The sequence below is a fragment of the Panthera leo genome, chromosome B3, assembly GCF_018350215.1.
Source record: "Panthera leo isolate Ple1 chromosome B3, P.leo_Ple1_pat1.1, whole genome shotgun sequence".
Classification (NCBI taxonomy): Eukaryota; Metazoa; Chordata; class Mammalia; order Carnivora; family Felidae; genus Panthera; species Panthera leo.
In genome coordinates this window covers 115,260,585-115,286,397 of record NC_056684.1, presented here as the reverse complement: position 1 = coordinate 115,286,397, position 25,813 = coordinate 115,260,585, and the positions used below count along the sequence as shown (strand labels likewise).

Genomic DNA, 25,813 nt, shown 5'->3' with positions numbered 1-25,813 from the left:
CACACACACACACACACTCCATGTTCTGTTTTTTCTTCTCTCTCAATAACGTATCATGAAAACCTTTCCATGTCAGTACGTGGAATGCTGCACTGGCATTTTTATAATGATAGAATACATCATTCCATAACATGATCGACTTCAACCAATTCTGGGGGAAAAATTAAGATGTTTCCAATTTTTCACTATTCTAAACACTACCATGAATATCCTTGTAAGTATTTGAGCACACCCTTAACTATTGCCCTAGAATAAATTTCTCCCAGTAAAATTACTGAGTCAAAAGAAGTTCACATTTTTTAAGGAATTTGATATATCTTTCAAAAGTGCCCTCCCCTAAAAGCTACACCAATTTATGCGCCCGCTGGCCATCTCTTGGTCTTGACTGTGGACAGATCAACATTGTGGATCTCCATGGAAACAGACACAAAGAAAATCCCACCAGTGACATACCCTAAAATCCTCAAACTTTAGAAATTATTGAAACCCTACAGAGTCAGTGTCTCAGCCCTAACCACCGAACTCCCGGGCCATGAAGGTGCAGGGCTGAGATCACAAGGCTCAGTTAGGAGCACCTCCGGGACTCAACTCAGGGTGGAAGCCACCCATGATGTGCTGAAGGAGCACTGAGTCAAGGGCTCAGAAAAGAACTCAAGTCGTCCTAGGCTCAGACATTTTCTAACTCCTATGCTCACTTGTCTCTTTGGACCAATCTTGTTCTAGAACTCAGGGGAGCTGGGGATCCTGGGAGTTGCACATACTGCTGTGGTTATCATTGAAAACTCTAGTTGGTTCCACCTTATTCCAATCCTTGGCTCTGCTGTTCGTGGCCCGGGGATGGTTATTTGGCCTCTCCAAGGCTCAATTTCCTCAACAGAAACGTGGAGTTAATAATTCTACTTATCTCACAGAGTTTCACGAGGATGACATAAAATAATGCAATCAGATTCATTAGCAAGGCGCCAGGCCTTAAGGAGGTGCTGATACTTGCTAAGTATCATTCTTTTGGCCCCTCGTACTTGCTTCCGGCTGCAGAGGCCTGAGGTGAACAACTTCCCACCTTTCTGTTCCGCCCCAGCACCCCTACTGCTGTCTCTCCAAAGGCCCAGCCAGCCACCAAGCTCGTTTTAGATCTGCCTAATGGCCACCGATAAACTAGATGAAACCTCATTCTTAGGGGAGGCCTGGCCATCCCTCCTGCCTCCAGGACCACGCCTGACAAATATAGAAGAAATTACAGGCATCCGATTTCAGGCTGCGTGTGTACATTTTGTCTGAGCCAAGCCCCAAACCCTACTTCTGCTGCTGCATCAAAAGACCATGTCTCCTCCAGGCTCCAGGCCCAGGGTAGGCAGCAATTTGGGACGCAGCCCCCTCTTATTTTTAGCCTTAAAAACCCAAAAGCCAACATACCAGCGCTCACCCAAGCGTCTCGCACAAGCTGTTGTTTGATTTGGGTTGAGAAAATGACAGAGTTCTGCACCAAGAACAGAAGGGAAAAAAAAAAAAAAAAAAAAAAAAAAAAAGAGGGGAAAAAGGGAGTTTTCTTTTCCCTCCCCTGCCAACCTCCATCCCCCCCTCAACTCCTCCCTTAGGCCTGGGTGGACCCTGCCTGGGTAATCGTCCCCTGCTATATTTAAAAACCACAGATGTGTTGGTGGAGACTTCATTTCGGAATTGCAGGCGGCGTCTCCTGAGGACAAGGGGAAAGCCGGTGCCGCGCGCCCGCCTGGCCGCCCTCCCCGCCCGCCGCCCGGAGCACCGGACTCCGCGGAATCCAGGTCAGGACGCGCCGCCGTGTCGGGAGTGCCGCCGGCCGGGAGGCGCCCGGGCGCCGGGCTCCGGCGATTGGGTGGGTGGCCGCGGGCGAGGGCTTCCGCCCGCGTTCGGCCCCCCGGGGGCCCTCGGGCCGCGAGGCGCAGGTCCACTCGCCCGCGGCTGCTCGGGGCGCTATCTGAAAATCCCCCTCGGCGCGCGAGGATAAATATGCGCGGCTTGTCATTCGGTGCGGCTCCCTGGCTCCCAGCTGATAGGGTGACGTTCGGTTGGGAGGCTTGGAGATTGGCTTTTTGATTTGGCTTCTTGCTGCAGCTTAATGGGCAAAGCTCGCGGCTCGCCCAGAAACCAGCCCCTCCGCGCGAACCCTCCGCGCGGCGAGGCCGACACGTCCCCCGCGGTGACGGCGTGCCAGGCGGAGAGCCGGCGCGCGCCCAGCCCCGGGAAAGCCCCGGCGACGCGGCCGCGAGCCGGGGTCCCTCGGAGCCGCCAGGGCGCGCCGGGCCGCCCGCCTTCCCGCCCCTCCCGGCAGGGATCCCCCCGCTGCCGGCGGCCGGGACTCCGGGCCTCCCCGGCTCAGTTCCCGAGCCCGCGCCCCGGCCCGGGCTCCTCCGGGGGTCCTCGGCAGGGGGGGTCTCCCCGCTCCTCTCCAGGCCCCCTGCCCTGGCCGCAGCCCGCGCGCCCCGCCGAAGGCTGCGAGCCCACGAGCCCCGCGGGCGGCGGCGGCGGCCGCCGACTGACATGCCCCGGACGCGGCTGCGGCCGGCGGGCAGCCCGCGGGGGCGATGAGCCGCTGCGGCCGCTGAGCAGCCGGGCGGCGGGGCGTCGCGCACCTTCCTCTCCCCCTCGCTTGGCCACTCCGCTCCGGAGACCGAGAGGAAACGGTGAGTAATGGGGTGAGCCTCCTGCCCTTCCCCCTCGGCGGGCGGCCGAGGCTGGGGGGTTGGGGTGCCCCCCCCCCCCCCCGGAGGGCTCTCGCTTGGGAATGCTTGTGTTAATTAAGTTATTTCTCAAGATCATTCATACGGGCTGCCTTCCTGTGGGTTTTAGTGCCTGGAGAGGTGGGGGGAGGGTGCCCCGGAAAGTGAACGTTTTGTCTGCGGAGCCCGGGGTGGGGGTGGTATTGTGGCAGAGTGTCTGGTGGGGGGGGGGGGTCGGGGGTGGGGGGGCAGAACCAGACGCCGGGGCATGTGTGTGCACTCGGGCGGCGGGTGCACAGCGGGGGGACCGAATGCTGCGGCGCGGGCCGGCTGCGTGTGTGCCCGTGTGCCGGCCGTGCCGGGGCGTGCGGCGCTCCCGGGGCCGTGAGTGCCCGCCGGGGTCGGGGGCTAGGAGCCGAGAGCGGTCCCCCGCGGCGCGCGCCCGCGGCCCCACACGCACGCGCGCGCCCAACCCCGGGACTCCGCGGCCGCGGGTCGGGAACCGCAGCCCCGGCGCACCGGCCCGCCGCGGCCAAGGGGGCGGGGAGAGAGAGGGCTTCTCCGGTCCTGGGCCTTCCCGACCGCGGGGGTCTGGGCGGTCCGCGGCCAGGTGTAGAGAAGGGAGGTGTGTAACTATCCCCCCCCCCCCAACACACACACACACACACACACACACACACACACACACGCGCGCGCGCACACACCACACGCACGCACACAGGCCCTCTTTCGGAGGCTAGCGCTGCTCTGCAGACCCTGCCTGACCTGCTCCGAGGACCTGAGCCACTGGGGGAGATGTAGAAAGCGATTTGCTCCGGGGGGTGGGGGGTGGGAAGCAGTATTTCGTCTTTATTCAGTGTGTTTTATTTTTAACCGTGGAGGGAGTGGGGGGGGGGGTTTAAATAGAACAAAAGCCTTTAATGCAGTGCCGTAAATTTACCCGCTTGCTGCCCGCCTCTCTCTCTCTCTCACTCTCACTCACTCACTCGCTCGCTGGTCTTTTCTGGCGACTGTAAAACAAACCCTGAACGTTTGGTGGTTGGGGCTCCTGGGCAGAGGGTAGAAATTGGGGCAGTTCCTCAGAAGGGCAGGCAGCGAGGCTCCGAGCCCCATGATGGTCAAGAAACACCCCAGACTGGGGAGTTGTGGGTACGTGATGGGCGAGCAGCCGGCCTGCTGGTGGGGCACCGAAAGGGAACCCTCAGGGCCTCTGGCGACCTCGTGACTTGCGGCCGCGTGTGATTAATCTTCCACAGCTGTTGTGCCCCATCCACTTGAGCCGAGCGCTTGTTTACCTCGATTTTCAAATATAGCTGCTGCGCCATGCTCTTCCTGAAATAGGGGGACCCGTGCACTCTTGGGGCGCTGGCCTTCCGCCGGCCCTTCTTTGTGCCGGCCTCCCAAGTTGGAGAGGAACCTGCGTTCTTGTGCCTTGCACCTCCTCGCCCCAGGATGATTGATCCCAGAGCTGAGGGTGACTTGGTGGGGGCTGATCACCCCGGCTTACCATCTACAAGTCCTACCCGCAGCCCCCGCCCACAGGTCCACTTCCTAGCCTTTTCCTTTAAATAAAATACAGGTATTGGGCTGAGAAGAAGCAGATGGAGTGTAAAGAAATGAACTTGGCTGAAGTCCTTCTTGAGCTTGATGGAGATAGGAAGGCTGTTCATGCAGTTTTCTGTACCCAGAATGCTTTATTGTTCTTCCAGCACCCCTAAACTCCAACCCTATTCTTGTCTCATGTACTCCTCTTCCACCTCCAGCTCTTAGTTCATTGGTTACTTCTTCCAGGAAGCCTTCCAGACCTTCTCTGACTGGGCCAGCCTCTCTATACATTCATAACCTGAACCTATTATTTTGAAGTCTCTTAAAGATGCACACTAAATTTACTTACGTGATTGAGTAATGCTAGTCACACCTCTAGACAGGAAGCTGCATGAAGAGAGGGAACATGGCTCGTGTTTATTCACATCATAACCCCAAGACTTCGCACTGTGCCTGGCATGCTGTAGGCACTCAGTAAATGCTGGATGAACGAATGAACTTGAAGAGCCAAGTTATCCCTCCTCTCCGCTCCTGGTCCTCTGATCTCCACTTTGGTGTCTCTTGTACTTGCCTTCCGTGGTCTCCTGATCAGAGAAAAGAGAACAAGGATAACAAACTCACCCTGTAAAAAAAACATTTCCTTCCTTTAGGCTCCTTCCTGGGCTGGAACCCTGAAGCTGGGGGAGTGTGTTCTTGCCCCATCCCTGCCCTGTCCCTGAGCCAGTCTTTGGGCATAGTTGCTGGTATTGTCCATGGTAGTCACTGGGGCATTGTTCCCTGGTCCATCCCTGCTCCCAATCTGGATTTGGGAAAATGGGTCACACGTCTTGGCTTCCCTTTAAGCTACCAAGGTTAGGTGAGAAGAGAGGGCAACCCCCTTCTCACTCAAGCCTGGGGGTTTTGCCTAGAGGTTCAGATATTTGGTGAAGTTCCGAAATATATCAGTCTCCGAAAGGAAAAAGCACTCATTTATTCAATTAGTTATTTGTTCAGTAAGTATTCAACGACAGCCTACTCTGCCAGCCATTTGCCTGGTACAGAGGCAAATAAAATAGAATGGTCCTTTTCCTCATAAACACACATTCATTCCAGCAGGGATCATCAACTAGTTAGCTGCAGTTACCGTATAAAGTGATTGCTTTCAGTGGAAGGTAAATCCTGGGTCTAGTGGAAGCATGTAGGGAGATCAGCTCTTCTGGGGGCTTAAGGAGGACTTCTAGGGACAGCCATTCCACAAAGAAAGGATGGGTAGGGGTTGGCTTTGGTGAGAGCAGAGAAGGGAGTGGGGAGAAAGTGTTATGACCCAAGGGATCCATAGGATGGGTAGGGGTTGGCTTTGGTGAGAGCAGAGAAGGGAGTGGGGAGAAAGTGTTATGACCCAGGGGATCCATATGCAAAGGCCTAACACGGATAATGGCTCTTCCAAATGACTGAAGACAGAGGGTACAATTCTGGGAGAGGGGTTTGGAGGACCCTAGGGGCCAAACCTTGAAGGGCTTGTACTCTGTGCTAAGGAATTTCACTGTTTCCAGTGGGGGCTTTAGGAAGGTTGTTAGCACTGAAGTGCCTGCTCAGATTTGCATTTGGGAAGATATGTTGAGACTGGAATGTAGGGAGAGAGACCAAGGCAGGGAGTTGGGAGGCCTCAGTAGAAACTCAGTAGAAACTCTTGGGCATCTTCTGGGTGGCCTGTGAGGGAGGGGTATGGGTTCCTCATTCTGTTTTAGCCCACAAGCCGGAGCTGCTCTTCTAGGAAGACATTCCCCCATTTTCTTCAATGAGATTGGCTTGTGTTTGCTTGTCTGTGTTTTGTATGGGCACTCTAAACCCCACACTGACAAGGCGCCCTAGGGAGAAGAGAAGGAAAAGTGGCTCCAGCAGATGTAAAACACACTTCCTCGTCTACTGAGCTGCAAAGCCGGGTGATCTGCCAAAGACCTGAGATCTCTGAGGTCTGGAAGGGTAAGGAGGATTCAGATCCGTATTTGGATCCATAGAGACTATTGAGCAAGATGTTTAGATAGAGAGAATCACAAGTATATGCATATGTACGTGTGTATGTGTATGTGTATGTATATGTGTCGTTTTTGATAACATGGAGAGTGAATAAAGACTAATTCCAGAATCAAACATATTTGCGGATGGTATACAGAATCACGTCTACCAAAACAGCAGCTCTGTTTCATCCTGGATGAAATGTACTGCTTTGATACTTGCCATGACAAATCATGCCTCCCTGGTCGTATGCAGGGGCGCTGGTTCGTGGGGGGCCTGGATCCCGAAGTGGGACTGGAAACTGAAATCCTGCCCTGGCTTCCCTGTGGTCGTTTCTGAAACCATTTGAGAAGAGAGGCCCCTAGAGTCGGGCACTGCTACGCTCGTCCTACAGATTGAAGCCAGGCAGTGTGCACTTGGTCAGCATTCTTCCTTTGCACCCGGACCTGCCCACTTCGTTCCTCACCTGCCCTGCCACTAGTCTCGGAGTAGAAAAGGTCTCCCTTCCTCTCCTGCACGGGGCCTGGCAGCCGCCCCTGCGCTGCCTTCATCAGCTTGCCTTGTGCACTTTCTCCTCCATACTGGATCCCCTCCCTCCAACTCTTAGAATGCTCAGCAGGCGCCATCTGGAAAAGAATGTCCCTCATCCAATTCCTACCCCTTCCTGCTCCCTTTCCAGCCAGCTTTCACCAAACTCTTGAAATTTTAGAGTAAACATCTGTCTCCCGTCTCGTCACCTCACTCATTCACTTAGCCCCATGCTTTCCCACTTTTCGGTACCCTCTGCTCGACTGCCGTCCGCCGAGGACTTCTCACTTCCCCAGATATAGGAACTCGTTTCTGATCTCTTTTCCCGCCATCAGGTAAGATCGACAGTTCCTTCTAGACAACTCGCCCCTCTTGGCTTCCACCACACTGAGCTCTCCAGGACCCTCAGTTCTCTAGGCGGCCCCCTTGCTCTTCCTCTCCAGGGGTCTCTCCTCCCTCGCGTTCCCCTCCCCCACTGGCCCTCGGCAGTCTCCCTCAGTGGTTGGTGCCGTGATGGTGGCTCCCCATCACTGTAGCTCTCCACGCCCAGTGTCTTGTTTCCAGCCGCTTGCACGGTATCTCTGACAAGGTGCTACCTCAGCGTCTCAAACCGAGTTTCTGCTAAACTGAAATTGTCTTTGTCCTTAGAAGCTACTTCTCTTGACTTCCCACTTTCTGTTGATGGCACCATCCGACTTCCAGTCACCTTGGCTCAAAATCCCCAAGTTTATCTTTGAGTCCTCTGCCTTATTTGCCTGAATATTGCTAGTGTCCGAGAAGTCCCTCCCCATCTTCTCTATCCCTACCACCTGCACCTGAGTACATCTGATAAGCTCTTACGAAATAGTAACGGTATCGACGATAGTTACTGTTCTAGGAGTTTACCACCTGACAGATACTCGGTTGCCAAATGCTTGACTTTGATTTTCCCATTCAGTCCTTACCATACCCTGTGAAATAGTGGCTGTTATTGTTAAACTACATAAAATAGTTTCCTGACGCCTTCCCAGCTTCACCCTCCAATTCGTATTAAGACTGGTACAGGATGGGGGCGCCTGGGTGGCTCGGTAGGTTGAGTGGCCGACTTCGGCTCGGGTCGCGATCTCGCAGTGTGTGAGTTCGAGCCCTGCGTCGGGCTCTGTGCTGACGGCTCAGAGGCCTGGAGCCTGCTTCGGATTCTGTGTCTCCCGGTCTCTCTACCCCTCCCCTGCTCACGCTCTGTGTCTCTCTGTCTCTCAATAATAAGTAAACGTTAAAAAAAAAAAAAAAAAAAGACTGGTACAAGAACCCCCTCCTAAAACACCCTTCTGGGCCTGCCGTTTTTCTACACAGAAACCCTGAGGGGCCTCCTGTGTTTGGCCGCTGTCCACCTGCCTGTACTCAAGGCTCTCCACGGCCTGGTTCGCCACTGCACGTGAAGCTTCTCGCCCCACAGTTCCTATGTGGGCACCTCAGTAAACCTGTCCTTTCCTCTTCTGTGCCTTTTTTCATGGCTTCCTTCTCACCTGTTCCTCAGTGTTCCATTCCAGTGCCTCTTCCTGATGGGAAGGCTTCAGCGGAGAGCAGTCCCTTCCTCTGGATTTTAACACCGCATCTGCGGACATGCTGAAATGCAGGTGTTTTGTTTTGTTTTTCCAGGTGGCTTCCCACCCCTCTTGGACCACGTGCTTTTTCTCTCTGTCACATGCTGCGGTGGGCGTTTCAACGAATAAGGAAGGAGTGAATAAATGAATAACCTCCCTTACTTTTGAGGGGTCAGGAAAGGGGATCTGTCCCATTTATCATAAAAGAAGCCAGTGGTGAAGTCCCCGGTGTGTCTGTTATCTCACTGGGTTTCTAGAGATCAGCATGGCCAGCCAACTCAACTCTCTGGATGTGTGGCCTACACCGGGCCCCGAGCTGGTTGAGTGTCCTGATGGCCTTCGGCTGGCACTCCTGCGTGGAGTCCCCTCCCCCTACAACACTGCGGGGCATTCACAGAATGACCAGTAATGCTCTAGACCCCAAATGCTCCTGCACCGCACCCCGCTTCCTTTTCCGTCCAGGAAGGCTGTGTCTGGAGCCACGCAGACTCTGCTGAGGGTCTTTGTGGGACTGCTCTGCTCAGGAGCTTTCCAGAGGCTCTGGCCACCCCCTGCCACACCAGCGTCCTCTCTCCCCTATGACACTGGAAGAGCTGAGTTGAGCCTGTGCCTTCTGGCCCCTCAGGAGGAAGCAGTGGGGGAGTCGGCTTCGAGGGGAATCGTGACAGGAGTGGGGAGAGAGCACAGCTGACCCCCCTCCCATCCTCGGAGTCTGCCCCTGGCACCTTCTTGTTGAAGGAGGCCCAGAGTACCCTAGAGCTGATGGTACAAGAGAACCCCCAGCCGTGGCTCAGAGAGATGATTTTGACTGCTTGCCAGAGCCCCTTTGTTCTCCATTCAGGCAATGATATGATTTAATTCCATATTTCAACATTTGAAAATTAAGAGAAATTAAATGGCATTAAAATAAATCAGGCTCCTGGAGAACGAGCCGGGGAAAAGGTACATAAAGGCAGCTAATCACCAGCTTCCCCTTGGTGCGTAGGCAGCAGGGCAGAGGGGTGGCATTCCTCTCTCCGTGGGCAACCCCAAAAGACAGAGCACGGGTGGCTTTCTCTGGGGAACAGAGAGAGGGAGGAGCAATACCCCCTCCAGCCTCCCTGGGCTTCTCACTCCCTTGACCCAGCCCTGGCAGGAGAGGTTTTCTCTTGGTCCTTTCTGAAATGACTAAACTCCTGGAGGCTTCGTGGAAGGAGCCCTCTGGGAGCAGGAGGACCAAGGTTTGCTTCCGGCTCCCTTATTAATTGGCATAGAGATTCTTGGCAATTACCTGAGCCCACACGGTTTCCTCATCTGTATGAGCGATCTCACAAAAGGATTACGTGAGACCAGGTGAGCGTGGAGGCCTTTGTAAACCGTTGGCATGTAGTGTTGGCTTAAGATCTGTAGAGCGAATGATGCACCCCACGTGTTGCTTATTGTTATGCTACACACTGTGGGATAAGGTGCCAACGGGGGGGCCGTGGCGCAGAGAAGAAATCGTGTTTAGGGATAGCCCCAGAACTGCCGTCCAAACACTGTGTGCTCTTGTTCTTTTGAAGGAAGGAAACGGACTGCCCTGTGCGGCCAGTGGCTTTAACCGTTTACCTCTCTACCCTCCAGCTTCCCAGGAGGTTTGAAGCCCCCCTCGTTGGTGCCTCTTTCCCATATTTGCTCAGTTCTGCAGAGGCAGCATTGATCCTCTCAGCAAACACGACACTCACTCGGCCAGGCGCCGGCCGAGGCCCTGAAGATGCTGTCAGCAAGAAGGCGAACAAGAGGGACAGGTTTCCAGCTACCATGGGGTTTATAGTCTACGATAAACCAGTAGACAGACTAACAGAAACAATGATGATTTCAGCAGGTGATACGTGCTGTAAAGAAAACGAACCATGGTGTTCCAGAGAGTGCCGGCAGGGACGCTGGGACCCCCTTTGGATAAGGTGAGGAGGGGAAAAGCCTCTGAGAAGCTGGCATCTGAGACCTGAATGATATGAAACAGTGACCCATGGGGATCTTTAGGGTAAGGGTGTTCGAAGCAGGGAGAACAGTAAATGCAAAGGTCTTAGGGCAGGTGCGCGCCTGATGTGCTCTAGAAACCTCAGAGAACACCGCCTTCACTACAGGGGAGTACGCAGGCAGCAAAACAGAGTGGCAGGAGGGAAGGGCAGTAAGTTAGAAGGTGAAGGCAGAAAGGGGGTGAGGAGTTCTGCAGGGAGAGAAGGTTGCGAAGGATGGCGTGGTCTGATTGAGGTTTTAAAAAGACATTTTGGGCCGTTTTGTGGAAAGTAGACTACGAGAGAAGGGGCAAGATCGGCAGCTACAGCGGGAGTCCAGGCGAGAGGTCTAATAGCGAATCTCCAGTAGCTAGAACAGAGCGTGGCACGTTATGGGCAGTACGTTCGGGAACACAAACCCGGGCCGAACCAAAAACCTGCAGCTGTGATGGGCACACAGAGACTCTTCTCACGAACCACGAGCAGAGTCAGGCTTTTCTTGGAGTCACTCTAGGATTTGAGTTCCTCCCAATGTTTTGGATCTTTAAAAAATACTTCTAATTTTTCTAGCTGGCAGTATTTCACAGGGGCAATGTGCTCATGAGTTTGTTTTCTCGTCTGTGACACTGCACGCTCATTCGAGACAGACGTGAGAAATCCCACTCCGCCCGCTCTGTGATGTTCTCAGCCAGTGTACGCAAATCCTCAAATCCTTTCCTCGCATTTGGATCCTGATCTTGGGAGCTTTTCTCTGCTGTCCTCCATGGCAGGGACCAGACCTGCTTCATTGCTGCGTCTCCAGAGTTTATCACAGTCTGGATGATCGAATGAGCAAATGGTGATGACGGTGACCAGACTAGGGAGCACGCCCATGCTTTGGTTGAATTCCAGGGCCCTCCTGCTCCCTTCCTGGAGAGTCCAGGACCCTCGCTGGCCTCATTTGCTACAGGATGTCCCTAACACAAAACGTGTATCTCAGTTCAGTGGTTTTGTGTTGATTCCTTTGGCCTCTGTGCCTTTGGGCACTGTGGAGATCCCTGACGCGGGAGGAGCTCTGCAGGGCCCTGGGGAGGAAGAGGGTGTCTGATGTGGTTTGGTTTTTGCTGTGCCTCATTTATATTCTTTCACCAGCCTCCTCTTTTCAGTTGGTCTCCAGAACGCATTGATTCTACTTTTTTTTTTTTTTTAATGTTTGTTTATTTTTGAGAGACAGAGAGAGCACGAGCAGGGGAGGGACAGAGAGAGGGAGACACAGAATCCGAAGCAGGCTCCAGGCTCTGAGCTGTCAGCACGCAGCCCGATGCGGGGCTCGAACCCACGGTCATGAGATCATGACCTGAGCCGAAGTCGGACGCCTAGCGGACTGAGCCACCCAGGCGCCCCAGAACGTATTGATTCTACTTTAAAGAGCTCACAGGACCACACCTTCCACCACAGGCCCGCTCTCACTGCCTTGCTTCGGGTTCTGCCCCCCTCATACTCAGATGCCTTGGGAGACTCTGGACTCGTCTTCCTGCCTCCCGTCTTTCCTTGCTCCTGTTCATCTACCTGGGTTCCCCGCTGTCTTCGTGCTAGGCCTCCTATCCCGAGGAAAAACATCAGTCTTGTCCCTCCTGTGATTGAAACACTTTCAGCGGTTCCCCGTTGCCGCCGGGATAATGCTCTAATTCCTCGGCCGGGTGTACAAGGCCTTTTGCGAACGATTTCTTGCTTATCTCTGCAGCTTTGCCCCGGTGCCCGGTTCCTTCAGCCACACTGCTCACCCTCATTCAGGCTGCCGTGCTCGTTAGCACAGGCTTTCTATTTCTTTGAGAAACACTGGCTTCCACCCAGTTAACTCCTGTTCCTTCTTCAAATCCTACATCTCAAGTGGCCTGGTTCATGAATCTGGCCCTGATGATTCCGGGCACAGCATGAGGCCTCCCTTCCTCCGTGCTCTCTTGGCACATTGCACAGGCTTCCAAATCTAGTACTTGTTTTGTTGTAATTATTTGGTTTTCTGTCACTGGCCTCAAGTGAAGTGGGTGCTCTTCACAGGGGATTATTTTTTGTTCATACTACTCAGACTTGAAAAACCGTGCTCACAGCATCCCCGACAGATGGGATGCTTCATATGAACACTGCCAAGAGTGGGAGAAATCACTGGATCTTCTGCTTTCTATTTTCGCACAATTATTCAATGTATCTATTCATTCAGTAAATATATACTGAGTAACTACTATATGCCAGGCACTGATATAGGCACTGAGGATATAGAAATACCAAAGGGATAAAAATTCCCACCCTCTAGGAAATTTTATTCTAATTTTTCGGAGTGTGCAAAGACAAAAAAAAAAAAAAACAAAACAAAACGAGGTGGGCACAAATCAGAGTAATTTTCATAACTCTGTGAAAGTCAGCCCATGGCATGCCGACTGGGTTTCATAAAAAATGCATGCATGCGTGAATGAAAGAATAAATGAATGAGCAAGCTAAGAGACCATGAGGAAACAAGTGTGGACAAGCCAACTAAGCCATCGTCGCTGAAAGGGAAAATAACTAGAAATCTGTCCTGCTGGCAGTGGAAGAGCAGCGTCATTTTTTCCTATGAAAATGGGAGGGACCTCTGGATCTTTTCTGTTTCCTCAGTAAACGTGTAAACCAAGCAGACGGCAGGTTTCGGGAGACACAGAGGGAAAGTCTACTTGGATGGGTAGGCAATCCTTGGCAAGGTGTGAAGGCAAGAGTCCAGGAGTGTGGGGTATCTGTCCGGGACACAGAAAGACTTTGTGCTACCCATTGTATGTCACAGCTCACTATACACTAAGAGTTCTTCTCCTGGTCCAAAGAAAGTCTCTCATGGTCGGAATCCCTAAGACACAAATGTCATGGTCAGGCTACGTTCCTGTCTTCTCTTCCAGGATTTTCAGCCTTGGTTGTACCTCAAAATCAGGCAAGGAAATTTTAAGGCACTTCAATATCTAGGACTCCCAGAGAGTCCAGAACGTAGGTTTGGAGCTGGATCCAGGTGTCTGTACGTTTTTAGAGCTCCAGAGTTATTCTAATGCACATCCTTCTTCAGCATGTGGTCCTAGTTCCATCATTGCCTCCAGCTCGGTGGGGGCTGGGGGGTGACTTAAAGGCAGATGCAGATCCAGCAGGGGGAGAAACAGAATTTCGGAGGGCAAAGCCTTTCCTCTTCCCACGTCTCCGGCCCACTCTCATTGTTTATGACATCCTAGACCTGCCAGAGACTTGCAGAGGGCAAAAACCTCTGGCTTCTACAGAGTCCGGTAAACCTTAGAATCATAGAATCAATGAGCCCTTGAGTCGTAGAATTTTAGGCAGAGAGGCAGAGAGGATGTCAGAGGTCACGTCCAACCTCTTTGTCCTATCAGTAGAGTTTCACTGAGTGTGACCACTTGTCCTGAAACAGAAAAGTGAAAAAATAAGGCTTCCCAATATAGAGTTGAGGTCCCTCAGGGAGTTTCCATGAGGGTGTAGAAGGTGGAGGAAGAGGGTGTTGTCGGGGAAGGTTTTCCAAAGGAGGTCGAGGGTTCTGGGACCCGAGGTTCTTGACTTATGGGCTCCAGATTCCTACCCTACTTTTCCACCATCCCTCTCATCCCCTGGGGTTGGAAAGCAGATTTGGGCATTGGACATACCAAATTTCATAGCCTAGTAGTGCTCATCTAGTGGACTTTGGGTGGGTTATTAATCTTTGAGCCCAAATCCTCTCATTTCTAAATTTTTAAAAAATTATATATGTTATTTTTGAGAGAGTGAGCAGGGAAGGGGCAGAAAGGTGGGGAGAAGAGAGGATTTGAAGCGGGCTCTGTGCTGACAGCAGAGAGCCCGACATGGGGCTTGAACTCACAAACTGTGAGATCATTACCTGAGCCGAAGCTGGATGCTTACCCAGCTGAGCCACCTAGGCGCCCCTAAATCCCCCCATTTCTAACACAGATAATAATACGTGTCTTATCGTGGGGTGCTTGGGTATGAAATAGCAGCCATAAAAGCACTTAATGCAGTTCTGGCCATAGAGCTGGTCCTTGATGGATAGATACGATTATTGTTTTTGTTGTCATTTTTAAGATGGTGTGTGCAAAGCATGAGGTGCGTAGGGCCTGCTGGTGCTCTACTCCCCCCCGGGGAGGCTGCCACTTCTGGTGCGACGGCACCGAGGAGAACGTCAGCAGGGTCCCATGGGGTTTCCTGTGGTTTGGATGTTATTACGAATTTGACGGTCGTCAGGGAAGGCAAATACGACAAGCTCAGGAGATCGGAGAAGCAAGAACGGTGAGATGCCATACCACGTACTACTGCGAGGTTCTCTCTGTCATGAAGCCGTGCTGCATTGCAGCCACTGCCCTCGTGGTTTGAGACAGCTGGGAGTGACCAACCTGAGGGCTTAGAGCAGCACAAGTAAAAGATCTTCGTTCCCGTGGCATCATTGCAATCACTCGCTCTTGTAATTGCGTATTTGCTTCCCTCCCTCACCAGAAGATAAAAACGCTGTAAGGGTGGAGAGGTGGTGTAGCTCATTCGTGGCTGCACTCCCACTCACTAGCACAGAGCTTGGCCCCAAATGGGCATTCAAAGAGCAGTTGTTTAAAAAATGGATTTGATCCAATGTGCTTTTGGCAGATCCAGAAGGTAGGCTCTCCTTGACTCTTTCTTTGGGCCCCCCCCTTTCCTACTGTCCTCCCTCAACCTACCCTCTTATACTCTCAGGGCTCCATGGGAGTCTGAATCCTGTGCCTGGTTCTCACAGGGCTATGGGCCAACCTAACCTGAATGTGTCCCTTCGGTTCCCTGCCCGTGGAGAGACAGGCCTGCCTGCAGTCGGGGCACCTTTGTCAAAGAGGACCTATGGAGACCATCCAACCCGACGTGAGTTTTCTGGACGAGGAAGCTAACCCCCTGAGAGGTTCACTGACTCTTTGAATTCTTACAGCTTGTGGAAAAAGCTCTTGTCTCCTGCTTTCAAATCTGGGGCTCTGTCAGTGCTCCAGGCTGCCTTGGAGTATGGAGAACTGCCAAGCTCATGCACACCCAGAAAGGCCTACCCCATCCTTCCTGGGCCCTTGCTCAAAGGGGTCCCCAAATCCAGGGTCCGTCCCAAGCCAGTGGTGGACACCGTATGTCTCGGAGTCGGGCTGCCAGTACTCAGATGCTTAGTTTTCTACTTACTGTGATTTTTAGGCAAATTACTTAATCTTTGGGAGCTCAAATTAGCTTACCTGCAAAACGGAGCACGATGATGATAGCAGCTCCTTCACCGTGAAGATTCAAAGAGATAATAATGTACAAAATCCAGCACCATTATGTTTTCCTCCTTGGATCCAAGCTCCAGCGTGACAAACTACCTAAGCAGCCGAGGTCACATCTTTCCCACTCTTGCAGGTGCAAGGGATTTCGTTCCTGTGTTTCTGGGGAGCACTGCCAGAGAGGACTCTGTACCGACGGTCATCCCTGTAGGCAGAAGAGGTACAGAAGATGCAGTGCTCAGGGACTCCGGTGACACGTTGGATCCAGTGCAGCCCGGCTGCACTAAAACTTTAATGTAAATTGGCCGTGATGCCTGTGCAGGGGCCCAGATTTAGAAGCAGAGCAGGACGACTCTACCCAGGCTGGTGACAGGCCTGGAGCAGTGTTCCCATTGGAGAAAGTGGAGGGCGTAGCAGGAGGGAGAATTTGCTCAGTCTGGCCTGGTGGCACTGTTTTATTAATGATCTGGAAGAGCAGAGGAACAGTGACTTTAATTAAATTTGCCAGTGATATTAAAAGATGTCGGGAGCCACTGCTGAGGACACAGACACCTTGCAGATGGCCCTGGGGGTGTTCGGAAAATAATCCAGGAAAGGGATGAGAAGCCATGGGCTGAGTTGGGGCATTGGTTCAGCTGAGGAAGAAGAATGTGACATGGGGACAGAGGGTCATCATCTGCAGAAAATGTTCCAGGCCTACCCTCTTTTATCTGTATCTGCTGTGTTTCCAAGAGATCTCTCACTGATCATCCTGCTCCGGTCTGGTTCTTCTTAACAGCCATCTTAAACCCTTTAGCCAAATTGGTTTTTCTGAAATACAAATCAGACCATGTCGTTCTTCTGTTTAAAATCCTTTCATTGGCCTTTTACTGACCTTGGGTTGAAATCCCGTCATCTCAGCCTAGCATATAAGACTTGCCATGAACCGAGTCCTTCCTACGTGTCCAGTCTTCTGGCCATTCGTCTTCGCCCCTCCTGCCTCACACTGAATTCCTTGTTTGTTTTTTTTAAGTTTATTTATTTTTGAGAGAGAGACGGAGTGAGTGAGTGGGGGAGGGGCAGAGAGAGAGGGAGGGAGAGAATGTCAAGCAGGCTCTGCGCTGTCAGCACAGAGCCTGATGCAGGGCTCGAACTCACAAAGTGTGAGATCATGACCAGAGCCAAAACCAAGAGTTGGACGCTTAACCGACTGAGCCACCCAGGTGCCCCTCACACTGAATTCCTTGTAAATCCAAGCACACAGCAGGCTTTTCCATGTCTCCATGTCTTTTCTTGGTCTATCCGTTTGACTCAAATGTCCCTCTTTCTCCCTTCTTTCCTTCCTTCCACCCTTCCTTCCACCCTTCCTTCCTTCCTTCCTTCCTTCCTTCCTTCCTTCCTTCCTCACTTCTTTCCTTCTTTCTTTCTCTTTCTCTCTTCCTTCTTCTTTTTGACCACAGCTCACTCAGGCTTGAAGACTCATTTCAAGGATCACTTCCTTCAGAACGCCTCCCTGAATCCCCAAGCTGGCTCAGTGCCTTCCTCATGTTCCCACAGCATTCTGCCTGCACCTTCACTTATCACAGTAAAAATGCCTATTTGTGCAGCTGTCCGGGCCTGCTGGATTGTACCTTTGAGGGCAAAGCCTGTGTGTTACTTTTCATTTTGCCCACTGGCATCTGGTAGAGTCCTGACAGATCATAGGCGTTGGCTAATTTTGTCACACTGAACTGAAGGGGAAGAGAGTATTCAGGTGGGAGACTGCCTCAGCCAGTCAGGGCGCACCAGTAAGCCGCCTGGGGACTAGGTAGCTCTGCCACATGGTTGGTCTCCCCTGTCAGGGTCCATGGGTCAGTCATATTGCTTCTAAGTCCACAGAAAACTGGACGCTGAGAGGCACTTGGGTGGCTCAGTCGGTTAAGCGTCTGACTTCGGCTCAGGTCATGATCTCACCGTTTGTGAGTTCGAGCCCCGCGTCAGGCTCTGTGCTGACAGCTCAGAGGCCTGGAGCCTGCTTCGGATTCTGTGTCTCCCTCTCTCTTCCCCTCCCCCACTTTCACTCTGTCTCTCTCTCTCTCTCTCTCTCTGTCTCTCTCAAAAATAAATACAATATTAAAAAAATTAAAAAAAAAAAGAAAAGTGGAAGCTGATGGGGCCATGGACATTCTACGACAAAGTGGGACATCTTAGTAAAATGGAGTGGTTAAAAACATAAATTTTATGTCATCTGTGTGTGAGTTCTGGCTTTTCTATTTCCTTGCTTTATACTTTGAGTAAATGACTTAATTAAGGCTTAGTTTCCCAAAATATAAAGCAGGGATAAAAATAGTACTAATCTCATAGGATTGCTCTGAAGATCAAGTGAGGAAGTAAGTACTGGGCATTATGCACATGAGAAGCACTTAGATGTGTTAGTTACAGTTATTAACATCTTCACTATTTGGGGAGGTGTTGGGGCTCTCAAACGGAGTCAGATACCTGAGTATATGTATTTTAGGGCTGATTAAGAGCCTTCTGGAACCACAGGAGATATTTGGTTCTCTAAGGAGCTGGGGTGGGTCCCCAGTAGGTCAGGAGCTGCCTCAGTTGTGTCTGGGGCTGGGGTAACAGCACACACACAAAAATGACTATTGGCTGTGTCTGTCCACCGTGTCCACTGTCCCCCTGACATCTCGGGCAGAAACCATTTCCTGGCAGGGCCGGAAGGAACAACTGGGAATTCACAGATCATTTTCCACCGTCAATTCCAAGAACTTGGTGCAGGCATTTACTAGCTACCTTCCTGCCTTGTTTTCTTTCATCTTTGCCTTCAGTTTATTTGTTTCTCAGGGAACAGTCTTTCTTTCTTTCTTTCTTTCTTTCTTTCTTTCTTTCTTTCTTTCTTTTTATTATTTTTTTGGTAATGTTTATTTATTTTTGAGAGAGAGAGAGAGAGACAGAGAGACAGAGTATGAGCAGGGGAGGGGCAGAGAGAGAGGAAGACACAGAATCCGAAGCAGGCTCCAGGCTCCGAGCTGTCAGCACAGAGCCCGACACGGGGCTCGAACCCACAAACGGCGAGCTCATGACCCGAGACGAAGTCGGACCCTTAACCAACTGAGCCCCCCAGGGGCCCCCAGGGAACACTCTTTCTAGAGTGGCCCCTCATTCTGGCCGCATGACAGCGTATTCTCCAGAAAACCAGTGGTCGCAGGTGGTTTGCAAGACCTAGGATAGCAAAGACCACGATCCTTATCTCCCTGCCGGGTGGGAGAAGAGGAAGCCCTGTCCCTTGTTAATCAGGAAAACTCTACTACCTAAGTGTCCCATGTCCTTTGGCTTCAGAAAGCCAGCCCTCTTCCCTAACCTGTGGATAGCCCACCTCCTTCAGGTTGGCTGGCCCACGCAGCTGCCTCCTCCGGTCACCATGTTGGCTTCTGATCAAAGAGCTGCTCCAGCTGTGCCCACCTTCTGTCTCCTGCATGGCGCTTATCAGAATCCACAAAATGGAGGGTTTTCAGAGGTCAAGGCAAAGTGCCAAGATCCTTCTCTGTCCACGTTTCTCCAGGGTGGAGGGATCTGTGTTCATCGCAGATTTTGAGAGACTTTTCGACCTTTGAACACGGATACGGAACACCTTCAGCTGCCCCACTCTTCCATTGTCATCCTCATATCCTCTTTTCTGAGGGCGGTCAGAGCCCCAGGCACCTGCCGTGATGACCCCAAGTACCTGGGCCGTGGGGAATGTGGGCCTCAGCACTTGGCTGCCATTCTGGGGAATATGAAACCAAGTTAATCCATGGAGCTCTTTGGAAGGGAGGCCTTCATGATTACAGTATGCACCAAGCTGTACTGTGTCCTGAAGGGAATTTCTCTTTGAGTACAATTTAAAGAGGTCATACATAGCCTCTAAAATCTAGTCAGGATATGTCTATGAGATCTCTATATTGTTTTCTAAAGCAAATGGCTATAATCCAGGTCATAAAATGGCTTTAAAGAAGGCTGATGTCTGCGTGTGGTAGTCTGCTCAGGCAGCCATAACAAAATACCACAGATTGGGTGGCTTAAACAATAGAAATCCCATTTTCTCGCAGTTCTGGAGGCTAGAATGTCCAAGATCAAGGTGCTGGCCATTTCATTTTCTGGAGAGAGCTCTCTTCCTGGCTTGCCTGTGCCACTTTCTGGCTATGTGGTGGGGAGAGAGTGCTTTCTCTCTTCCTCTTCTTATAAAGCCATCAATCCTATCAGAGTAGGACCCACCCTTATAATCGCACTTAACTTTAATTACCTCCTAAAAGCTCTGCCTCCCAGTACAAGTCACACTGGGGCCTAGGGGCTCGTCATATGAATGGCGGGGGCTGGGGGACACAGTTCAGTCCATAGCACTGAGGACGCTTCCTTAGTGGCTATATTTGTTTATTCCAAAAACATACAGCTGCTGAGAATGCACTAATTGACTACTTAGGACACCACAGTAAACAGAATAGACGCAGTCTTTGCCTTGATTTTATTCACAGTTTAATGGATGAGTTAGACATTCATTATTATAACCCCACAAATAAACATGTAATTTCAAAGTTTCATAAGTGCCATGAAGGAAAAGGAGAGTGTGATGAGAAGACATAACAGGGAAAGTTGACCGTCTCTAGGAGTGAGAGTAATTTTTTCTGAGACAGTGATATTAAGCTAAGATCTAAAACCTTGTTAAGAGTAGGGGTACCAAGAAGAAGTAGTCATTTCAGGCGTGCATGGATGATGTCGTGTGTGCAAAGGTCCTGAGGTGGAAAATAACTTGGTGCCATCCAGGGCCAGACATGAAGTCCATTGCTGCTGAAATGCAGTAAGAGGGAGAGTGGCAGAAGATAAAGGGGGAGACTTTGTAGGTCATGGTAAAGAATCTTGAAACTGATGAGAACAGATAGTACACTTGATCTTAGCCAAAAGGCCGAGAAGTGGTGGTAAAGAACCTTTATATTAAGAATAAGCAGAAACTACGGAAGGGCTTCACGTAGGGATGTGACAGTGTAGGTTTGGAGTTTTTAGAAAAGGCGACTGTTGCTGTCTGAGGAAATGGAGTGGAGAGTTCGGTCAGGACGTCACTGCAGTAGATTCGTGAGGTGAGGAGTAATGGTGGCTGTGATGGTTTTGGTAGAGGTGGGGGGAGAGTCTAGGCTTCAGTGCTGGGTGCACAAGGGACAGGAGCAAGGGGGAAGGCCTGCAGACACATACCCATTGTCTGGCATGAGTAACAGGGTGGATGGAGGTGCCATATTCTGAGATGGGAAACAGTGGAGAAAGGGGGACAGATGTGGAGGACAGGACTTTGAATCCTTTAAGGTACTGTACAGATGCAAATTAGCATTCTTCTGTTACTAAAGGTACCCCGCACGGGCGCAGCAGAGGTGGAAAAATGGGCAAATAACTTTTTTCCTTTTTTTTTTTTTTTTTTTTTTTTTTTAGAGCTATCACATGGATATTTGCATTCTCCTTGCGTCTGAATGAGGCAATGAGTGGAAAGATGAATCCGTAGTTTCTGTTGAGTTTCTTTTCCTTCTCCTGAATTCGTGCTCCGCTCTTACTGGTCTGAGGCCGGCGGATGAGGCTGCATTTCACCCCCAAATCGTGTCTACGATTAAAAAAAAAAGTATTTGAGAGCCACTTGTACGTTTCAGTCATGGTGATCTCTATCACTCGGCCCTTCCAGGGTTTGGGGGTGGAGTTTGAGCGGCTGACTGATTTCATCTTCCTGTAACTGGATGCCTCAGCTGTTTCCTAAGCAAGTTTTCATAAGAGCTGCTGGGTATTGGGGCTTGAGCACAGCTTTCAGGGCCCCCGTTTAGCTATACTGCAGGTAGCATTCGCCACCCGATCAACCCTCTTGATTCCCCAAGCAATGTCAGAATTACGGTTTGCCTGTAGAAGTTTTGCATTTGGGGAAGGAAGTTTTCCCAGGTGGGCTCAATTGCACACAGGGCAATGTATTTTATTTTGGGGGAGTCATCCGTGAAAAAAGTTCGGTATATACCCTGGCGCACGTATGCCATGCAGAATTCTCGAGTGTGGAAATGGTAGGGGTGAAGAAGCCTGGAAACAGTATAAGTGGGGATGAAGATTCAGGTCATGCTTGGCCTATTTTTGGTTGATTCTTAACTCTCACAGATAACAGTGGGGCCTGAGACAGGACTAGAAGGGTATCACTTATGTTTCCATTACCAGTATTCCCAGCTATTTTAAGCCATTCTTCAACTGAGTCTCCACCAGATGGTCCTGTGGACAGAGCAGCTATTCGTGCTTCCCATTGACATCTTTTTTTCCGAGTGAGAGACTGCCCCATATGTTAGTGCAATATGTCGCTCAAGGTGAAACGTCGGTTTGTATTGGTGGGAACCCGCCATTTGCTGTCCCCCTTTTCCTCATGCCTTTTCCTGCCTCTCTGGTCTTTTCTAGGTCTCTGGCCCATCGGGAGGACCATTGGTGCTGCAGTGGAAGCCAGCGGCTAAGTCTTGTGTATGGCGTGGTTAAGGTTTCAGCCTCTCACCTCTGCCTTCCTCCATTTTGGGCTGATTACTTTTGTGCTCTTCCTGAATGGTCTCCGGGCGGAGGCTGGTGGCTCAGGGGATGTGCCCAGCACAGGACAGAACAATGAGTCCTGCTCAGAGTCCTCGGACTGCAAGGAGGGTGTCATCCTACCAATCTGGTACCCGGAGAACCCTTCCCTTGGGGACAAGATTGCCAGGGTCATTGTCTATTTTGTGGCCCTGATCTACATGTTCCTTGGGGTGTCCATCATTGCTGACCGCTTCATGGCATCTATTGAAGTCATCACTTCTCAAGAGAGAGAGGTGACCGTCAAAAAGCCCAACGGAGAGACCAGCACGACAACAATTCGGGTCTGGAATGAAACTGTCTCCAACCTGACCCTCATGGCCCTGGGTTCCTCTGCTCCGGAGATCCTTCTGTCTTTAATTGAGGTGTGTGGTCATGGCTTCATCGCTGGGGATCTGGGACCTTCTACCATCGTAGGTAGTGCAGCTTTTAACATGTTCATCATCATTGGAATCTGCGTCTCCGTGATCCCGGACGGAGAGACTCGTAAGATCAAGCACCTCCGGGTCTTCCTCATCACCGCTGCCTGGAGTATCTTTGCCTACATCTGGCTCTATATGATCCTGGCAGTCTTCTCTCCTGGTGTGGTTCAGGTTTGGGAAGGCCTTCTCACTCTCTTCTTCTTTCCAGTGTGTGTCCTTCTGGCCTGGGTGGCAGACAGGCGACTGCTCTTCTACAAATACATGCACAAAAAGTACCGCACCGATAAACACCGAGGGGTTATCATAGAGACAGAGGGTAACCACCCCAAGGGCATTGAGATGGATGGGAAAATGATGAATTCCCACTTCCTGGATGGGAACCTGGTGCCCCTGGAAGGGAAGGAAGTGGATGAGTCCCGCAGGGAGATGATCCGGATTCTAAAGGATCTGAAGCAAAAATACCCAGAGAAGGACTTAGATCAGCTGGTAGAGATGGCCAATTACTATGCTCTTTCCCATCAACAGAAGAGCCGTGCCTTCTACCGGATCCAAGCGACCCGTATGATGACCGGCGCAGGCAATATTCTGAAGAAGCATGCAGCAGAACAAGCCAAAAAGGCCTCCAGCATAAGCGAGGTGCACACCAATGAGCCCGAGGACTTCGTCTCAAAGGTCTTCTTCGACCCATGCTCTTACCAGTGCCTGGAGAACTGCGGGGCTGTACTCCTGACGGTGGTGAGGAAAGGGGGGGACATGTCCAAGACCGTGTATGTGGACTACAAAACAGAGGATGGCTCTGCCAATGCAGGGGCTGACTACGAGTTCACAGAGGGCACTGTGGTTCTGAAGCCAGGAGAGACCCAGAAGGAGTTCTCTGTGGGCATCATTGATGATGACATTTTTGAGGAGGATGAACACTTCTTCGTGAGGTTGAGCAACGTCCGGATGGAGGAGGAGCAACCAGAGGAAGGGATTCCTCCAATAGTACTCAATAGTCTGCCGTTGCCTCGGGCCATCCTGGCGTCCCCTTACGTGGCCACAGTCACCATCTTGGATGATGATCACGCAGGCATCTTCACTTTTGAGTGTGACACTATTCGTGTCAGTGAGAGTATTGGTGTCCTGGAAGTCAAGGTTCTGCGGACATCAGGTGCCCGGGGCACAGTAATCGTCCCCTTTAGGACAGTAGAGGGGACAGCCAAGGGTGGTGGTGAGGATTTTGAAGACGTGTACGGGGAGCTGGAGTTCAAGAATGACGAAACTGTGTAAGTAACCTTTCCATATTCTATCCGCCCCCCTCCATCCCTTGTCATCTCCTCTGTCGTTAAAACTCTTCCTCGCGGCGCGTTAATGTCAGACTTGGGTTCCAGCACAGGTGCGCAGGATCGGCAGGCACTCCTGGCTGGTTCCACTTCCAAACCTTCCTTCGGTTTTCTCACCTTACAGTGTTTCTGGGCAGGGAATCCTGTGGCAGGATCTAAGGACACAGAACATTCCTCAGGGGAACTCAGAATGATGGCTGGTGGAGGTGTGGGGTGACAGAAGTTTTGATGTCCGATTTTGGAGACTTCTCGTGACTAAGCAGGAGCTGGGAGACCCGTGGGGTCTCTCCTTCCTCCTCCTGTCCTCATGCCGAAGGCTCATAGGAACCTCGAGGCTGTTCCTTTCCATTCTGAGGTGGTGCCAGCTCAGTCGGGGGCATCCTCAGGGAAGCAAGTGCCGTTGGCTCCCCCCCTCCCCCCACCCGGGACCACACTGCAGTTGTCTTGTATAGCCAGATTCCAGGCGTCTCTCCTTCAATTTGGAAATTGCTGAGGTGGTTGAAATTTGGCAATCACCGTACATGCCCGTAGGCTATTTTATGGTGTGAGGCCGGCCCAGTCTAGGTGAGATGAGTCAATACAGCTTGGGTATTGGAGGTGTCTTGCAGAAGCAGAGTTCCCAGGGCAGTGGCTGCCTGCCTTTAGTCACAGGTGTGAGCTCCAAGATCTGACTGAGCAACATAGGGAAGCCCCTCTTAGGAACTATGGGAGAAAATACATCCTCAGTGTGGTCGTCTCCCTTCGTAGTTTAGAATGCTCCTGGAACGCTTCTCTGGTTAGTGAAGGTCCACTGAGTCCTTCAGACACCGTGGTTATTGCACTTCTGTTACCTCGATCACTATAAGGGCTCTCCCCATTGAACCTTCTTGTGCTGGGTATTCCGTTTTTGTTTCTGTTTTCTCAGATGGATAGCTCTGAAGAAGCAACAGAATGACTTTCCCCAGGATTTGCAGGGTGGCCGAAAAGGTGGGGGTGGTAAGGGGTAAACTTGTCTCTGAATTCTTGCTCAGGTCCACAAACAATAAGTAGAAACAGGAGGCGTGAAGGACAAAAGGGGCATTGAGGAAGGGGAGGGGGATGTCAGACTGCTCCGAGAACCTGCTAAAAACACCTTGAGTGGGAAATGAAAACACATAGTTTGTAAGAGGGTGAAGGAAGGAGGGCACAGAGAAGGGAGCCCATAGAACTGAAGGAGAGGTGTCATGGAAGTGCTTCCTCCCAGGTCCGGTCATGCGACAGGGCTCAAAAGGGGTTGGATCCTGCTGACAGCAGACCAGCCATCCGGGGACTCTGTTCTTGTCCTCCCTCAATTCCTTCCTACTAATGTGACTTTGGGCGAGACATTTAGTTTCGGCTCTAGAACCGCACTGTCTCATCTGCAAAGTGAGAACGATGGTCGTGTCCTTGCCTGGAGGCAGGGTCGGATCTTTTTGCAGTTCCTGCCAGCCCCAGGATTTTCGGAACCGTAGACACGGGCACTCAAATTAGGTCCTGTTTGCACTAGCCAAAGATGGAGCAGGGGATATCGTCTCCCACAATGAAATAGGCATTGACAAATTGATTTATTAGAGCTCTGTTTAGTCATTTTGCTGGGAGGGATAATCATTCGTTAGCCTAAGTAAAAACCTGTGCTTCTAGAGAATACTGTCCGTTTATATGTGCTCTGGAGAGAGTGTTTGTACATACAAATGAAGGACAGGCTCTCGCTGGGAAGACAGACTCCACGCAACTTCACGTGCTTACGGCAGTGTCAGTATATAAGAGGTTTTGGTCGGGCACTCGGTGAGCTCGAGACCACAGCATTGGCCATGATTTGACGGACTAGTGATTTCTCCAGTTCAGTGCCTATCTACCAAAGGCACTGAAGAGTAATTTTTGACAGATCAGAGGCTTGGCTCCCGGTTTCTTTGTCCCATTAAGAATCAGTTGT

At 51.4% G+C, this 25,813-nt stretch overlaps 1 protein-coding gene and 1 pseudogene across 3 annotated transcripts in view; one reads left to right on the top strand and one right to left on the bottom strand.

Moving 5' to 3' along the window:
• The first annotated feature begins 1,733 nt into the window (after nt 1–1,733).
• Nucleotides 1,734–25,813, top strand: part of SLC8A3 (solute carrier family 8 member A3) — a 144,382-nt gene continuing 120,302 nt past the window's right edge. For 2 of the 3 annotated variants that reach the window (XM_042943645.1, XM_042943643.1), the window contains exons 1-2: nt 2,577–2,660; nt 21,981–23,826. In XM_042943645.1, the coding sequence (XP_042799579.1) occupies nt 22,043–23,826 (1,784 nt within the window). In that variant the 5' untranslated portion in view covers nt 2,577–2,660; nt 21,981–22,042. Of the gene's footprint in view, nt 1,782–2,576; nt 2,661–21,980; nt 23,827–25,813 lie in introns of those variants that run through there. The other variant, XM_042943644.1, reaches the window with a different exon arrangement.
• On the bottom strand, nt 20,412–20,490 carry LOC122223496 (annotated as a pseudogene).